This window comes from Pseudorca crassidens, chromosome 4 (genome assembly GCF_039906515.1).
Source record: "Pseudorca crassidens isolate mPseCra1 chromosome 4, mPseCra1.hap1, whole genome shotgun sequence".
Lineage (NCBI taxonomy): Eukaryota > Metazoa > Chordata > Mammalia > Artiodactyla > Delphinidae > Pseudorca > Pseudorca crassidens.
In genome coordinates this window covers 40,918,668-40,935,590 of record NC_090299.1, presented here as the reverse complement: position 1 = coordinate 40,935,590, position 16,923 = coordinate 40,918,668, and the positions used below count along the sequence as shown (strand labels likewise).

Here is a 16,923-nt window from a genome sequence, read left to right as displayed (position 1 = left end):
TGTGTGTGTGTGTGTGGGAGAGAGAGAGAGAGAGAGAGAGTGTGTGTGTGTGTGTAGTAGTTTTTGGGTTTGCTGTTCCCATGCAGTTTTGATATAGCAGTCTATGTATGTACAAGATTGTTTTAAGCTGCTGATGTCTTCCCTGCCTAGAGAAGTTCCTTTAGCATTTGTTGCAAAGCTGGTCTGGTGGTGCTGAACTCTCTTAGCTTTTGCTTGTCTGTGAAGCTTTTGATTTCTCTGTCAAATCTGAGTGAGAACCTTGCTGGGTAGGGTATTCTTAGTTGTAGGTTCTTCCCTTTCATTGCTTTAAATGTATCATGCCACTCCCTTCTGGCCTGCAGAGTTTCTGCTAAAAAATCAACTGATAACTTCATGGGGATTCCCTTGTATGTTGTTTGTCATTTTTCCCTTGTTGCTTTTAATTTTTTTTCTTTGTCTTTAATTTTGTCAGTTTGATTACTGTGTGTCTCAGCATGTTCCTCCTTGGGTTTATCCTAACTGGGACTCTGTGCTTCCTGAACTTGGGTGACTGTTTCCTTTCCCATGTTAGGGAATTTTTTAGGATTTATCTCTTCAAATATTTTCTCAGGTCCTTTCTCTCTCTCTTCTTCCTCTGGGACCCCTATAATGCGAATGTTGGTGCATTTAATGTTATCCCAGAGGTCTCTTAGACTGTCTTCATTTCTTTTCATTCTTTTTTCTTTATTTTGTTCTGCAGCAGTGGTTTCCACCATTCTGTCTTCGAGATCACTTATCCGTTCTTCTGCCTCACTTATTCTGTGATTAATTCCTTCTGGGGTCTTTTTCATTTCAGTTATTATATTGTTCATCTGTTTGTTTTTTCTTTAGTTCTTCTAGGTCTTTATTAAACATTTCTTGCATCTTCTCAATCCTTGCCTCCACTCTTTTTCCAAGATCCTGGATCATCTTCACTATCATTATCCTGAATTATTTTTCCGGAAGGTTGCCTATCTCCACTTTACTTAGTTGTTTTCCTGGGGTTTTATCTTCTTCCTTTACCTGGGACATGTATACCTTTACCATTTCATTTCATATAATTTTCTGTGATTGTGGATTTTGTTCTGCAGGCTGCAGGATTGTACTTCTTCTTGCTTCTGCTGTCTCCCAATTGTCCTTTCCTTGTGGTGTTGTGGACACGGTGCCCTTCCTGGCATTGATATCTGACAGTATACAGATTATTGCCAAGCGGGGAAACTCACTGGAGTCTTTACATCTGAAGTTTTTATTGGGGCTTCATCATATACACCTAGTTGACTGCCCATGTGTCTGGCCTCAGCCTCCAGCCCCTCTGGAGGTCAAACTGGTACCCCATGACCCAATGCTTCCACCCTAAATCACACTATTAGGGCAATTTGGCTTGACCCATGACCCTAGGTAAATAAAAACACTCCTATCAGGCATGGCATTCCAAAGGCTTAGAGATTACCTCCCAGAATGGAGAAGAAAGACCAGACCTCTCTTTTATTATATAGTTTGTTTTTCAGCCAACCCTTATTAAGTACTTAGTGTGTTCCAGGCACTGTGCTCAGTTATTACACTATTGTATAGGTGCAGGTGAGGAAACAGAGTTGCCAAGACAGGGTGTCTCGTCCAGGGTGTTATAACTAGTGAGCACAGCGCCATTTCAAACCTGTGTCTGGGCTTATAATCAATACCTTATGCTGCTCTTTACCACATGATTAAATATTATTTATGGCCTTTTGAAAAGTCAAAAATATTGAATATGATTTGCAATTGCCTGTAGGTAGCATCTTGTAACTTTGTTGCTGGCTCTTGGATAGAATACCTAGAGAGAAAACCATAGGGGAGAAAAAGTAGAAGGTTTTAATGCCACAGATGTATTTTTCTGTATCTCCCATTTTTCATTCTTTTCTTAGTATCCATTAAAAAACTGAATTAGCAGCAATCTCCACTCTTCATAATTATCGTCATGAGGTCATTTGAGTACCAATGTAGGAAGAATGCTGTCTTCCTGTTAAAACTCCACTTTCTCTAGCCAAATGGAAATTTTAATTCTAGATCCTTTATTGGGTCTTTTCAAGGTTTTTCCTGGACAGAACTAGATTTTCTATATATGAGATCCAAAAAGTAAGAAAATGGCTCTTTTGAGAGTACTAAGAAGTACTTAGTACCACTTCTTTACTTCTTGCTGTGCCATGGGGAACTTATCCTCCTTCCTCAGGTAGAGGGGTTTTAGTATATACTTGGTGTAGGGCCAATTATTGATTCTTCCCTCTTCCATAAAAGAAAGATCACAGGTTATCATTAACATCTCAAGTTTACTTTAAAGTGTTGCTTCAGGTGAATTTTTTCAATTAAATACTGGTAAAGCATTCATACCAAGTCTATTTTCATACAAATGAGGATTAACTATTTGTCAAAGAAACATAAATAACTATAAGGCCTAATTTTTCTTTGCCTTTTTGATATGTGAGAAGCTGAAAGAAAGGAAAAAATTAATAAGTCAAGAGGACTTATCTGGTGGTCCAGTGGTTAAGATTCCGCATTTCCAGTGCAGGGGGCACAGATTCAATCACTGGTTGGGGAAGTTCCACATGACATGTGGTGCAGCCTAAATAAATAAATAAATAAATAAATGGATTATAGCCTTTAAAAATGTCAATATCTGGATGTTCAGATACTGATATTTCTCCTGTCAGACCTACAAATACACTCAAACTACATTGATACTACTTTTGCCTCTTACTGCTGATCAAGCATAATGTTGATCTTATTGCTGATTGACAGAAGCACTGATCTTTCTATTGATTTTCTTCCAGACGAAGAAAAGAACAAGCAGAACAAAACAAAAACTCAAACCAATGATCCCAGTGACGGAAAAGCAAAAAGTATACGGCATGCTTATGTTCATAAACCATATCTTTATTCAAAGTATTATAGTGATTCTGATGACGAGCTTACTGTAGAACAACGGCGGCAATCTATAGTAAGTCAGATTTGATCTCTTATTATTTTAACATGTTAAGTCAGGTTGGCAAACTTGACTAGTCTGTTTACAAGGTACTGGTGAGCATTTGAAACAGTGACATATAGGTTCTACTTTCAGGAACCTTGTCATTTAACTAGGCAGAATAGACATAAACATATGATGGAGGTGTTCATATCATGATTCGTGGTAGTGAAAAACTGGTAACAACCTAGGTGTTTCACAGTGTCGAAATGTTTGACTCAAATATGGATCCAGCCATAAAGAGAGATGACATCAGCCATTAACATAATATTAAGAAGGAAGCGCAGTCCATCCACATATTTCCTGCATTTGAAAAAACTTCTAAGATGTGCTATTATTAACAGGTTTTTAGAGAAAAAAATTGCTACCTTGTATATGTACATCAATTTTAAGATGGCTTATGATATCAGAAACATTAAAATATGAAAAATTGTGCATCATAGATTGAGGAAATATTACTACATGAAAAATTACTTGAAGGAAGTGCACCAAAATGTTAATAGTGGCTTATCTCTTGAGATTAGTTGATAAGGAGTTACGCTTATGCTTAGGATGTTTGGTGCTTTGAGGCTTTGAGTTCTGGGTGGGAAAGAGATGGTGGAGTAACACACAATGACTGGATTTTCCCTGGCTTTAAAATATGACTGCAGAAAGTCCCATGTCTAAAACCTGGGTCCTGAGATTATGACCAGAAGGTCACATTTGTTGTAGGACTAGCCTGTCACTTGAATCTGTATTTCAACTTTCTTTTTTGAGAAAATCAAAAAATTATGGAGACCTACCTCTACACTTGATGCTCATAGATATTTTTACAGCTATCCTTTTAACTGAAATAGCAGTTTATTAAGCCACCACTTCCCAAAATGATACCTTTAAATTGACGGTATTCTTTAAGAGTAATGGAAAAGTTTAACTTTTCTCTCATTTATTCCTCTGGTAACGTCCAGATTGAAACACATGCACATGCACATACGCACATATGTATATAGTAGTAAATATGCACTTTTGCAGAGCCCATTAATTTGTAAGAACATCTGAAGGGCAAGTGTGCTTTTTTCCCCAAAGTGTTTTTGCTTTTGCCTGATAATCTGTCAGGATAATTATGAATATTTTGTGGTTTTAGGCTAAAGAAAAAGAAGAGAGGCTTTTAAGAAGGCAAATTAATAGAGAGAAACTTGAGGAAAAACGAAAACAGAAAGCAGAAAAGACAAAGTCTTCAAAAGCTAAGAATCAAGGTATGGGAGATGTTAACTTTTAATATTTTAAACTACCTTATATACTCCATTATTTTGTAGCTATTAATATAACTTATGAGATATAATTTTGATCATTTTATAATCATATCTCAAAAAAACTTCACTTTTTTAAATTATGTATTTTAAAGTATGGAAGATTTCCTTTTTAATCTAATGTGTTTCATCACTTTTTAAATTATATTTCTGTATCTAAAGTAAACATTCTATCACATACCAGATAATACACCTCACATGTTAGCAATTTATTCTCCAGTGATGGTGGAATGAATTATCACTGGAAAATTTATTGTTAACCTGTGAGTCCTCAAGCCTTGCAGTGATAATAATGGAATTCATCTACACTTTATGTTAACCAAAATGTCAAACATTTATCTGGAATATTTCATTGAATAAAATTGAACTTCCTCTGGACACTGATCTTGTGTGATATAAAATACACAGATATACATATATGAACATTTGAAATAAAAAATACGACTTCTCCATCTAAAAAATTATTTTTATTCTAACACAGCTTAGAGATATTAAAGCCATTTTGCATTTTTACAGTGATTAGAAAACCTTAATGAAAAATAAATATTACACTGTTTTTAAAACTCTGTTGTGAGATACAGTTTATTGATTGCTTCTTTCCCAGGCAAAAGTAGTGTGGACTTAGAAGAATCATCAACAAAGAGTTTGGAACCCAAAGCCCCCCGAAGTAAAGAAGTCCTTAAAGAACGGAAAGTTTTAGAGAAAAAGGTAGCCTTAAGCAAAAAGAGAAAAAAGGATTCCAGGTACATATTTTATCTGGCCACATTCTCACTGTAACATTCTCTCGTCATGCTTTCAGAAGAGAGGCTTTGAAAATGACAGTAAAGAGTGAGACCTTTAATGTGTATGTTATTTCATGTTTATGAAAGACCTTAGGGTTTCCTTTTCAGTATCATAATTCATTGTATTAATATCTATAATGTTTCAAAGTAGTGTATACTAATCTTTTGAGGGGGCAGACTTTTTAGATAATCTGACGGAAGCTATGGGCTCTTTGCCCAGAAAAATGCAAATGCATAAGCACACAGTTGCTCTAGAATTTCAGAGAGTTTTATAGACACTCTAGAAGTACTCAGGAAGTATCCCTGTTCTGGACATTCAGTTACCTCTTTTTTTTTTTTTTTGTGGTACACGGGCCTCTCACTGTTGTGGCCTCTCCCGTTGCGGAGCACAGGCTCCGGACGTGCAGGCTCAGCGGCCATGGCTCATGGGCCCAGCCGCTCCGCAGCATGTGGGATCTTTCTGGACCGGGGCACGAACCCATGTCCCCTGCATTGGCAGGCGGACTCTCAACCACTGTGCCACCAGGGAAGCCTTCAGTTACCTCTTACTGACAGTGACTGCTTCCATTCTCCAGACTTTCCAGGCAGTTCACTTCACCAGAATCTCATGCTTCTCCCCATAAACCAGAGGTCCAAGCCAAAATTTTTTTTAGCACTGCATTATCATGGTTAATTCTATAAGAATTACAAAGCTGAAGAGATTGAGAGTGGCTGTCTAGCCATGGGCTATAACTTTGCTGTTCCATTGTGATGCAGTTATATAAATTTATCTTAAACTTGAAGATAGCTGAATCAATCATTTGCAGAACTCAGTGGGAGGAGTTACCTCTCATTTTTCTTATAGACCTCATTCCTGTCGATCTGAATAAATAAAACTACCCTGTTTATTCAAAAGATAAGACTTTCAAAATGAAATTGTAGCCCATATCATATTCATCTTCAAGCAACATTCAGGAAATTTTGTTTCAAGAATACTTTCCTATAGGGCCAAGAGTGTTCCATGTCACATTTGGGATTGAGTTCTTCACTGTTGACCAAGAATAGGATTTAAATTGAAATTCACAAGTCTCTATGTACAAATTAAATGTTTATAGTAAAGAAAAGCTAAGGTTTTTTTTTAATCTTGCTGAGAAATTCTGATATTTGATTCAGAGTTCATATTTCACTTTTTTTTTTTTTTATATCTTTATTGGAGTATAATTGCTTTACAATGGTGTGTTAGTTTCTGCTTTATAACAAAGTCAATCAGTTACACATATACATATGTTCCCATATCTCTTCCGTCTTTCATATTTCATTTTTTCCCCCACCTAGGAATGTTGACGAGAATTCTAAAAAGAAACAGCAATCTGAAGAAGATTCCAAAGAAACCCTCAAAACAAGTGAGGTGTGTCTTAATTAATAAAACCCCATTTTAACTGTTCTTTTGTTAGATATACGCCATTCAGTCCTTTGTAGTAAAACTTAGAATACAATCTGATTTTTTCCAAGTTGAATAAAAAATCCATCACATTCAGCATTCTAACACCCCCATCGTATTATGACGTGAAGTCCTCATTTTGGCAAGTTGATTCTTATGATCTTTTATCTGGATAATAGCTACTTTTCTACTCCCTTCCCTTCCCCCAACTTCCCCACTTCTTATTTCCTATATTGGCAATAATAAAATTGCCAGGAATAATAATGAAAAAGAAAAGGGAAAAAAGCTAAAATCCCTCTACAAATAGATTGTCTGTTCTATTCTCTTCCATTCTCATCAACATATGTTCATAATTTTGTAGATAGATGTAATCTTGCAAAGTGTTTTTGTTTTTTGGGGTTTTTTTTTTTGTGGTACGTGGGTCTGTCACTGTTGCAGCCTCTCCCACTGCGGAGCACAGGCTCTGGACGCGCAGGCCTAGCGGCCATGGCTCATGGGCCCAGCCGCTCCGTGGCATGTGGGATCCTCCTGGACTGGGACATGAACCCATGTCCCCTGCATCGGCAGGCGGACTCTCAACCACTGCGCCGCCAGGGAAGCCCTGCAAAGTGTTTTTAATGTTCCCTCTTTGCTCATTATATGCTGTGACTTCCTAATTATAATATTTGATTGTATAATATTATATTGAATACCATAATTTAAGCATTTCCTCTTAGTTGAGCACTTAGATTGTTTCTAAGATGTGATCATTTTAAATAGTAAAAATATGTACATAAAACTACCCCCAAAATGGTCAATAAGTACATTTCTTCTCCTTTTTGCCTTATTTTCTTGAGATAAACTTTTGTTTTCACTGGGTTTAAATGTTTATGTATACTGCCATATTTATAACTCTGTAGCTGAACTATCTTAACACTTGTAAGGGAAACAATGGTTTAGTAATTATTTATTCATAGCCAGTAAATGTTCTTGATGTCTTCATCCAGAAATTAGAGGCATATTTGTAAGTATATCCTGATATTCTAATGGCATATCTTTAAAATATTTAACTTTATTTTATGAGAAATTTCTGTGAAAAATCTCATAAAATTTTATTCACATTGATTGGTTAGAACTTACTGTAAAATTAGGTTGATGAAATCCCTGTTCTTTCTTTGAGGAGTTTAATTTTAAAGTATTTTTTTAAGATGTTGATCCCAATATTAGTAGTTGCTAAAATGTAAAAAGATGCAGTGATAAATTGACCCAGAGACACAGAGGGCTTTCTGAGTACTTCAGCCCATTATTTGAATAAGAATAATTATAGCTAGTCCATGAGTCTTTATTAGAGTGTGCTTAGTCATTAACATTAATCCCCTCAGAGCTGTACTGTGGGATAGGGAGGAAAGTTTGGATGTTCTGGTCTATTAGTATCTTCCCTTGGATACATCAATGTATACATACATTATATATAACATTATTATTACCATGAGTTATTGTGTGCATTTGAAGCTTCCTAAGTAGCTTGTCTTACAGGTAACCTAAATTCATGGAGTTCCTGTAAATAATTTGGGTTTCTAAATTAAAATATAAGAAACTTTTATTTCATTGCAAAATTTTTAAATTGGCTTCATTAGGTTTTCAGCTTTTGGACTAAAAAGAACATTGCTTTGTCATTCTTTCAGCTTATATTTATTAATGACCACTGGGCATTAGTGGGCTTTGGCAACTTAGAGTTTAAGAAGGCCTCCTAAATGCATGGACCTATCTCAGGAGAAAGAACTACTCTCTAAAAAGATGCTGCAATGTAGTGGGAAGGGTACTAGACTCAGAATGAAATCATCTGAACTCATTGCTAGGTGTCAAGTTATTGAATCATGCTGAGTTTCAGGTTCCTGATGCATAGAATGAAGTTAACAATATCTACTGGCTGCTGGCAAAGGTTAAATGAGTAAGGTGTAACATGTGACAGCACTCAACGTACTATATGCACCGAAATGTTAGATGTGAATATAAAAGTTAATGTTAGTATTTCTTACATTTTAACTTTTATTTTCTTACAGCATTGTGAAAAGGAAAAAGTATCTTCTTCAAAGGATTTGAAGCACATTCATGCAAAGAGTGAACCAAGTAAACCTGCTCGGAGACTTTCAGAGTCTTTGCATTCAGCTGATGAAAACAAAAATGAATCCAAAATAGAAAGGGAACATAAAAGACGGACCTCAACCCCTGTTGTGGTGGAAGGAGTGCAGGAAGAGACTGACATGAGAGATGGGAAGAGGCCAGTGGAACGGTCAGAAAGTGGCACAGAAGAACCCCAGAAACAGAAATGCACACTTAAAAATGAAAAGCATCTAAAGAGGGATGAGTCTGAAACACCATACTTGAGAAGCCTGCCTAAGAAAGAGACAAAATCCTCCAAGGACAAGCCTGAAAAAGAGAAAACTTTGTCAGAAGACAAACTGTCTACAAAACACAAGTATAAAGGTGACAGTACACATAAAACAGGTGATGAGACTGAGCTTCACTCTTCTGAGAAAGGCTTGAAAGTTGATGAAAACATTCAGAAGCCAAGTCAACAAACAAGGCTTTCTTCAGATGATAAAGCTGAACGAAAAAGTAAACATAGGAATGAAAGGAAATTATCAATTTTGGGCAAAGATGGTAAACCAGTTTCTGAATATATTATAAAAACTGATGAGAATGTTCGTAAAGAAAACAACAGAAAAGAGAGACACGGTTCAGCCGACAAAACTAAGGCAGAGCACAAATCAAGAAGATCAAGTGATTCTAAAATTCAGAAAGATTCTCTGAGTTCCAAGCAACATGGAAGCACATTACAGAGAAGAAGTGAAAGTTACTCAGAGGATAAATGTGATACGGACTCGACTAATGTAGATAGTAATTCAAAAGCAGAAGACGTTGTTCACAAGGAGAAGCGAAGAACCAAGAGCTTGTTAGAAGAGAAACTTGTGTTAAAGTCTAAATCCAAAAGCCAAGGCAAACAGTTAAAAGCAGTTGAAACAGAATCACAAGAAAATGTCACGAAACAGGTGACCACTTCAAAACCAGATAAGGAGAAGAACACAGAAGAAAGTGACCCAGATAGGCTGCGGAAGTCTAGAGTTGAAGACAGACCTTCTGAGGAAAGTGGTATGGAACCTGCATCAGAGAGCACTGCCTCTTCAACACACGGTGCACAGAGAGAGTCCAGTCACAGAGCGAAGTTACCACTAGCAAAGGAGAAGCACAAGGGTGATAAAGAGTCAAGCTCTGCCAGACTTGAGAGAAAGTTATCAGATGGGCACAAAAGCAGGAGCTTAAAGCATAGTAGTAAGGACGTGAAAAAGAAGGAAGAAAATAAGTCAGAGGATAAGGATGGTAAGGAAGTTGACAGCAGTCATGAAAAGCCCAGAGGAAACAGTTCAGTCGTGGAAAAGAAATTAAGCAGACGGTTGTGTGAAAATCGAAGAGGAAGCTTATCCCAAGAAATGACCAAAGGAGAAGAAAAGCCAGCAGCAAACCCTTTGGGCACTCCCAGTAGTTCCTCCCTTCAGAGACCCAAAAAAAGCAGTGATCCTGCCTTGATGCCTGAACAAGAGCCAATGGAAATTGATCTGGAGCCAGCCATGGAAAATGCATTGGAAGTACCAAAAACCCAAAACATCAGAAGCAGTAGTTCTCAGCAAGACATTGACTCAGAAAATATTACAAAACAAAAAACCACTACAGTTCTAAAGGATGAGTTACGAACTTCCATAGTAGATTCAAAAACAGCAGCTCCAGCCTGTAAATCAGGACGTGGAACAGGAACTGTTGGTAATTCTGAAAAGCACGCTGACCATAAAAGCACCCTGACCAAGAAAGTGCATCTCCAAGGTGCTGTGTCCAAACCGAATCCTGGGGAGAAAGAGCCTACTCAACAAGGAACTCATGAAATGAATGTAGACTCTGAAACAAGTCATCGATTGTTACCTCGTGCTCTGTCAGAAAGCGACAGGGCGCAAAAGAATTTGAAAAACACCACCAGGCCCACTGAGGAACGTGTTGCTCAAGGAGATACTGCTCTTGAACATTCCACAAATGTAGACTCCTCCCTGTCATTAAGTTCTGTGACTGCTGTGCCTCAGAAACAATCTCATGATTCAGGTGTAACTCCTTCAGTTGACAAAAGAACTGTTTCAGAAGGTGGCACAGCCAGCACCTTGCTTGTGGACCACTCTGAAATCCCTAACCAAAGCTTGACCGTTAGGGAATCAGAAGTCCCTAGGACAAGTGACAGCAAAGAAGGTGATGCAGTTTCCACAGTAGATAAACCAGCAAAAGCAAGCATGGATAACAAAAGACACATTCCAGAAGGTTCCCAGGCCACTGTACTCCACAGCAAGCAAGGAAAAGTAAACATGCCTCTTGGTAGTGAGTTAACAGACATGACTATGGAAAATGAGAATGTTATCAAAGAAGGTGGTTCAATGGACGTGGCTGGGAAAGGAAGTAACTTGAGTTCAAAGCAGACAATTAAGTCTTCTGTAGAAAATGGCCAAAAGGATGGCATTGCTGTTAATCAGGTGGTAGGTGTGAGTACAGAAAAAGGTGCTGAAACTGTTGGACTTAAGCATAGTAGAGGCCCAGGTGAAATAGAAAACTTGCCAACTGATGCTGACAGAAGGAATGAAAACAGTGAGGTGGACACCAGTGCTGAAAGCAACACTGCATCCTCTGTTTTATACCAGAGGAGCCGGAAAGCTGAGACTGCAACAGCCAGGTCTGGTAGAGCAGAAAAGACTTCCATTGCCACCAGTACTGAAGGGAAGGACAGAGGTGTTCCCCTAAACCCAGTGAAGGCGGGGGATGCCACAACCACGTCTGCAGAGACAGCAGAGGGCAGGGTGGCCCTGCCTTGCACAAGCATCGAGGCAGATGAAGGCCTCACAATGGGTGTGCACTCCAGAAAGCACTGTCTTCACGTTGGGCTGGAAGCCAGGGAAGGCACCATCTTTGCTGCAGCAGAGGAGGGTGGGGGCATTGTCACAGAAGGATTTGCTGAAAGTGAAACTTTCCTCACAAGCACCAAGGAAGGAGAAAGTGGGGAGTGCGCTGTGGCCGAGCCAGAAGAAAGAGTGGCTGACCCAGTGACGGCTCCCATGGGGACCACCAAAGGCGACATCAATAGCGCAGCACCCGAAGAGAAGGATGACGCTGTGACCAGTGCAGGCTCCGAGGGGAAGTGTGATGGTTCTTCAAGTGGGGACTCAGGACTCGTGGAGGGAGCTGTTACTTTTATTAGCGAGGTTGAAAGTGATGGAGCGGTAACAAGTGCTGGCACAGAAATCAGAGAGGGGTCCCTAAGCAGTGAAGAGGTGGATGGATTCCAGAGAAATATGATGAGAATGGACCCCAAGAAGGAAACTGAGGGGACTGTGACGTGTACAGGAGCAGAACAGAGAAGTGATAGCTTCGTCATGTGCTCAGTAGCTGGTGCAGGGCCACAGGAGGAGCGGAGGGTTACAGGGGCCCCTGAGGTCCCAGTAGATAATGACACGCCAGCGGGAACCAGTCCCACCCAGGAGGGAGGCGGGTCTGTGAATGACGGCCCAGAAGGTGAAAGCGCGGTCACCAGCACGGGGATAACAGAGGAAGATGGGGAGGGGCCGGCAAGTTGCACAGGTTCAGAAGAGAGCAGCGAAGGCTTTGCTCTAAGTTCCGAATCAGAAGAAAATGGAGAGAGTGCAATGGACAGCACAGTTGCCAAAGACGTCACCAACATACCATTAGTCGTTGCTGGTCCATGCGATGACGAAGACATCGTGACCAGCACAGGCGCGAAGGAGGAAGATGACGAAGGGGAGGGTGTCGTGACCAGTACTGGAAGAGGAAATGAGATCGGGCACGCATCAACATGCACAGGGATTGAAGAAGAAGGTGAAGGGGTGTCCATTTGTGAAAGTGCAGAAGCAGGGGATGGTCGGATTGGCACTGCAGTGGGGCATGTGGAAGCCGAGGCTGGGGCTGCCATCCCGAATGCAAATGAGAGTAATGTTGATAGCATGAGTGGTGCCGAGAAGGACATTAAAGATGCAGAGATCTGCTCCAGTGCCAAAGGGATTGTGGAAAGCAGCGTGACCAGCGCAGCTGCAGGAAAGGGCGAAGCGGCTCCGGTTCGTGAAGGTTGCGAGGGTCCCATGACTAATGCAGCTTCAGATCACAGTGACAGTCAGCTCACCAGAAAAGAAAACGTCAACGATACCACTATTTCCACTGGCCTGGTGGGGGGCAGTTATGAGGCTCTTGTATCCGGTGCAGTCCCAGAATACAAGGCTCATCACACGTCACCAGATGAAAAAGCAGATGAAGGTATCATCACTTCTGTGGAAAATGAAGACTGTGATGGCCTTGTGGCTGCTAAAGCCAGTGTCAGTATTATGAACCCAGCTTGTTTAGCCAGCGGTAAAAGTCAAGGCAAAGGCTTGATGATTTCTACCAGTACAACAAATGATTTCACCCTGCAGCTAAACACGATGGTAGGTATGGAAGAAGGTCGTTCAAGTGCCCTGAGAACTGAAGAAAGTGTGGAGGGCCCCAGAGTGAACGTGGAAGAATTTGAGGTCCCCATGCCCAGCGCGGTGTCAAGCGATGAGAGCCAACTCCCGGCTGCTAGAAACGAGGAGAAAGACGAGTGTGCCATGATTTCCACAAGCATAGGGGAGGAGTTTGAAGTGCCCATTTCCAGTGCAACAACCATCCAAGGTGCCGAGAGTCAGCAGCCAGTTGTAGCAGTTGAAGAACGAGCTAAAGGGCCAGTCTTGGTGAGCGCTGATGACTTCGATGTGCCCATGCCCAGCGCACCTGCGGAAGTCGAGAGCCCCCTCGCTTCAACCAGCAAGGAGGAGAAAGATGAGTGTGCCCTCATTTCCACCAGCATCGCAGAAGAGTGCGAGGCCTCCATTTGTGGTGTGGCTGTGGGAAGGGAACATGAGCGATCCATCCTGGGCATGGAGGAGAAAGATGGGAGTGCCATCATATCAACAAGCTCGGTAGAAGACTGCGAGGGCCCAGTGTCCAGTGCTGCCCCTCAGGAGGAAGTCCATCCCTTGGTCACACCAGCGGAGGAGACGAGTGACACCGCCATGATTTCCACCAGCACCTCAGAAGGACGTGAAGCAGTCATGGTGGGTGCCGTCCCACAGGATGAAGATCAGCTCGCCATTGTGGGAACAGAGGACTTGAGCGATGCTGCCATCATCTCCACCAGCACAGCCGAATGTGTGCTGGCCGCCACTGGCCTAGACAGGCACGAAGAGAATCAGCTGACTGCAGGCAACCCTGAAGGAAAAGATGACCTGTCAGCCTCGAAGATGAGCAAGGCTGAGGCCCCTCTGCCCAGCCTAATTGCTGAGGACAACTGTCAGTATCCTGGGCCATCCACAGGAGAAAAAGAAGTGGGCCCCATGGTGGCAGTGGGCACCAGGGAAGGGCACAACAGGGTGTTGGTCAGCGTGCTCTCTGCAGGTGCTGGGTGTGCACCAGAGACACTGAAGTCTGGCAAGGACTGTGCAGGCAAAGATCAGAGAGAAGATGAAAGCCCTGAGGCAGGGACGTCGGGGGACAGCACTCCAGGCAGGTGTCCGGCAGGGGTTAGTGTGGACTTGCCTCTCGACCCTCGAGGAGCAGAGCAGGCAGCCAACGACTCCTCCGTCAGGGTGCTCTGTTTGACAGCTGTAAATACTGGTGCTAAAAAATCTGATGATCAGCAGGGGCCTGAGGGCAACTTGAAAACCACCACTGAGTGTATTAATGGCCAAGAATCAGAAGTTGCTCCTTCTCACATGACAGTTCTTCCTGCTGCCTATGCTGTAGCTCTCTCGGCTCCTAAGTGCAAGCAGGACTTGGCTATCAGGAGTGATCGCAGTGGCAAGTGGAGCGCTCCAGCGCCTGCTGAGAAAACAGGAGATGGTAGCAGCATGACCGTGTCCTTCCAGGAAGAAGGAGGCCTTGAAGTCACTGTTTCTTCTGAAGAGAATTTGCGTAACATAGGTGAGAATCTCCTAAGTGCACATTGTTGCATTTTACAAAGATAATTGTGTGTAGAGGACATTTAAGACAATCTTCCAAAAGATGGTTTGGATTCTAGAACGTTACAAAATAGCTCTCATCCAACTTGAAGGTCAAGCTTCTCTAAAATTGTGTTTAAAAGCTTAAAGCCTTAGACCTGCTTCTCATGTGCGATGAGGCCAGAGGCCAGAGCCTGAGAGCCAGGTCATCAGCTGGCCAAGTGTTGTCTGCAGGACTGTTGCAAGTTACTAAACCTCTTGGACCTTCAGGTTTCTTATCAATCAAAATGAAGATCCCTTACAACAACGTATGAAATTAGTGTATTTTTTATCACCCTTATTTTACAAATGAGGAAAAAGATTCAGAGAGTTTAAATAACTTGCATAGTACTCAGGTGCCTCTTAGAAAAAAAAAATTACTTCAGAGCCTCAGTTTTCTGTTGTATAAAAAGGAGATAATAGTACAAAAACAAGCATCATTATAACCCTTATCTGACTTACAGACTTGAACTATGTGTCAGTTCAGTCTAGCTGGCTACTGCTAATCGAGGGAGCACATTATTTTTAATGGAGTTTATTGTTCATATAAATGAGTTAGTTTCTGGTTTAGAATTGTTTGAAAAGGAAAAGCATTCCTTCCTGGTAGATTTCAGAGTGCTGGTCTTGTTAGAAACAGTTGGTAACTTTCAAAGGTGTAAGCTTTAAGCATGGTCATTCATACACTCCCACTTCAGACACATTACACCAGGTACCACTGTGGATTCAAAGATAAATAGTCAAGATGGGAAAATAGCTGTGAATCTAGCCATGTATTGTACATAGGCCATGACACTGCAGTGTGACAGGTGCTTAGAATAGGGTTAACCACAGAATGCTGTGAGAACTCAGAGGGGCACATGGGCTGGACTTGAAGGGATCAGGGATGTTGTCTTCCTTTCTACTCTGATTGTATAAATTGTAGCATCCTGGACTTTTCAACTGGAATAGACCTTAGATACCATATAAATGCAGCCTCCAGAGGCTGAGGCCAGTAGGTTTAGTCCTGTTCATTATAGGGACTTAGATAGGAGACATTAAGAAATGTCCCAAGGGTTGAAATAAGTGACTTTAAAATTTTCCATTGATTTTAGCTTAGGGTAAATTGAACAGTCTGGAAGTTTTTTTATGACTCAACCATTGCTACAGTCTATTATTCCTCCTGCCTCCCCCCTTTTCTTCTCCCTGAAGGAACAGAAATAGGAGGGCTTTTAGCAAAGGCAAGCTTGCAGCCTCTTGGAGAAAGGAAGGGTTTTCTTTGGAGACTTACATGTGGGCAGGTGAGAGAAACTGGAAGTCACAGGACAGAAGAGAGAAGGAAAGAAACGACCAAGACAGGGATAGGTTTGAGTCTCTAGCAGAGAAAATTCTGTTCTCTTTTTATCCACTTCACAGTTTTTAACTTTATGTTCAACTTTGCTGTGTCAGCATGAAGCAAGTACAGTGAGTCTATTCACAAATCACCTTCTTTATTGGGAATATACCACAGTGGCCTAGAATATTTTCTTTTAGGGACAAACTTGATGTAGATCACTATAGAAAAATTCTTGGAAATAAGATGTCCTCACAAATAATATTGTATCATTCTTTGTGGGCAGCCATCTTAACAGCAAAAAAACATTTTCACACACCCCCTCCACCAAAAATGAGTAAATGACCCCTTGCCTTTCATCTGAGAATTTTCGTATATATTCCTTTTTACTGTTTTCTATTGACAGCAGAGGAAGAGGGCATGGCATACTAGATAACAACATTCTGTTACCTTTTGATTCAGGATGTATTTTGCAAGCAAATTCTTAAGTTGATTTAGTGCTTTGAATTTCATTAGGCACTGAAGAGTCTCCATTGAATGATTTGGGAGGATTGGGACTGAAAGCCAACTTGAAAACTGAGGTATGGCTGGTAATTCAGTTATGCTGAACTGTCAGTGGTGTAAGTACCTTTTCACCATATATAGACATATGTACACTTGAGCAGAATATAGTTCCTGTATTCTGTATAGCTATACAAGCAGAGTATAGCTTCTCATTGTACTTAAGACATTTAAGTTTTGTTATTGTCACATCCTATAGGGGAAAAGCTAAGAACCTCAGTACCTCAGTTAATAGTGCCATCATCAGTTCCATCCACTCAAACCAGAAACCCAAGAGTCACCCTCAGTCACCCCACATTCAGTCCATTTCCAAAATATAACTTGAATCCATCTATTTCTATTTCTATAGCTGCCACGTAATCTAAGCCACTACTTCAGTAGTGTCCCCATTGGACTTTCTTCCTCTCCGGTCCCTCCTCTAGTCTTCACACAGCCCTGAGAGCTATCTTGAAAAACATAAATTAGGTCGTGTCATTGCTCTGCTTGAAATTTCCAGTGGCT

General features: G+C 41.0%; 1 protein-coding gene across 4 annotated transcripts in view; it reads left to right on the top strand.

Moving 5' to 3' along the window:
• Nucleotides 1-16,923, top strand: part of BOD1L1 (biorientation of chromosomes in cell division 1 like 1) — a 55,679-nt gene that overhangs the window by 16,971 nt on the left and 21,785 nt on the right. For 3 of the 4 annotated variants that reach the window (XM_067735534.1, XM_067735532.1, XM_067735531.1), the window contains exons 6-11: nt 2,802-2,968; nt 4,116-4,227; nt 4,886-5,024; nt 6,378-6,450; nt 8,526-14,496; nt 16,378-16,442. In XM_067735534.1, coding sequence (XP_067591635.1) covers nt 2,802-2,968; nt 4,116-4,227; nt 4,886-5,024; nt 6,378-6,450; nt 8,526-14,496; nt 16,378-16,442 — 6,527 coding nt within the window. The remainder of the gene's footprint in view (nt 1-2,801; nt 2,969-4,115; nt 4,228-4,885; nt 5,025-6,377; nt 6,451-8,525; nt 14,497-16,377; nt 16,443-16,923) is intronic. The other variant, XR_010942918.1, reaches the window with a different exon arrangement.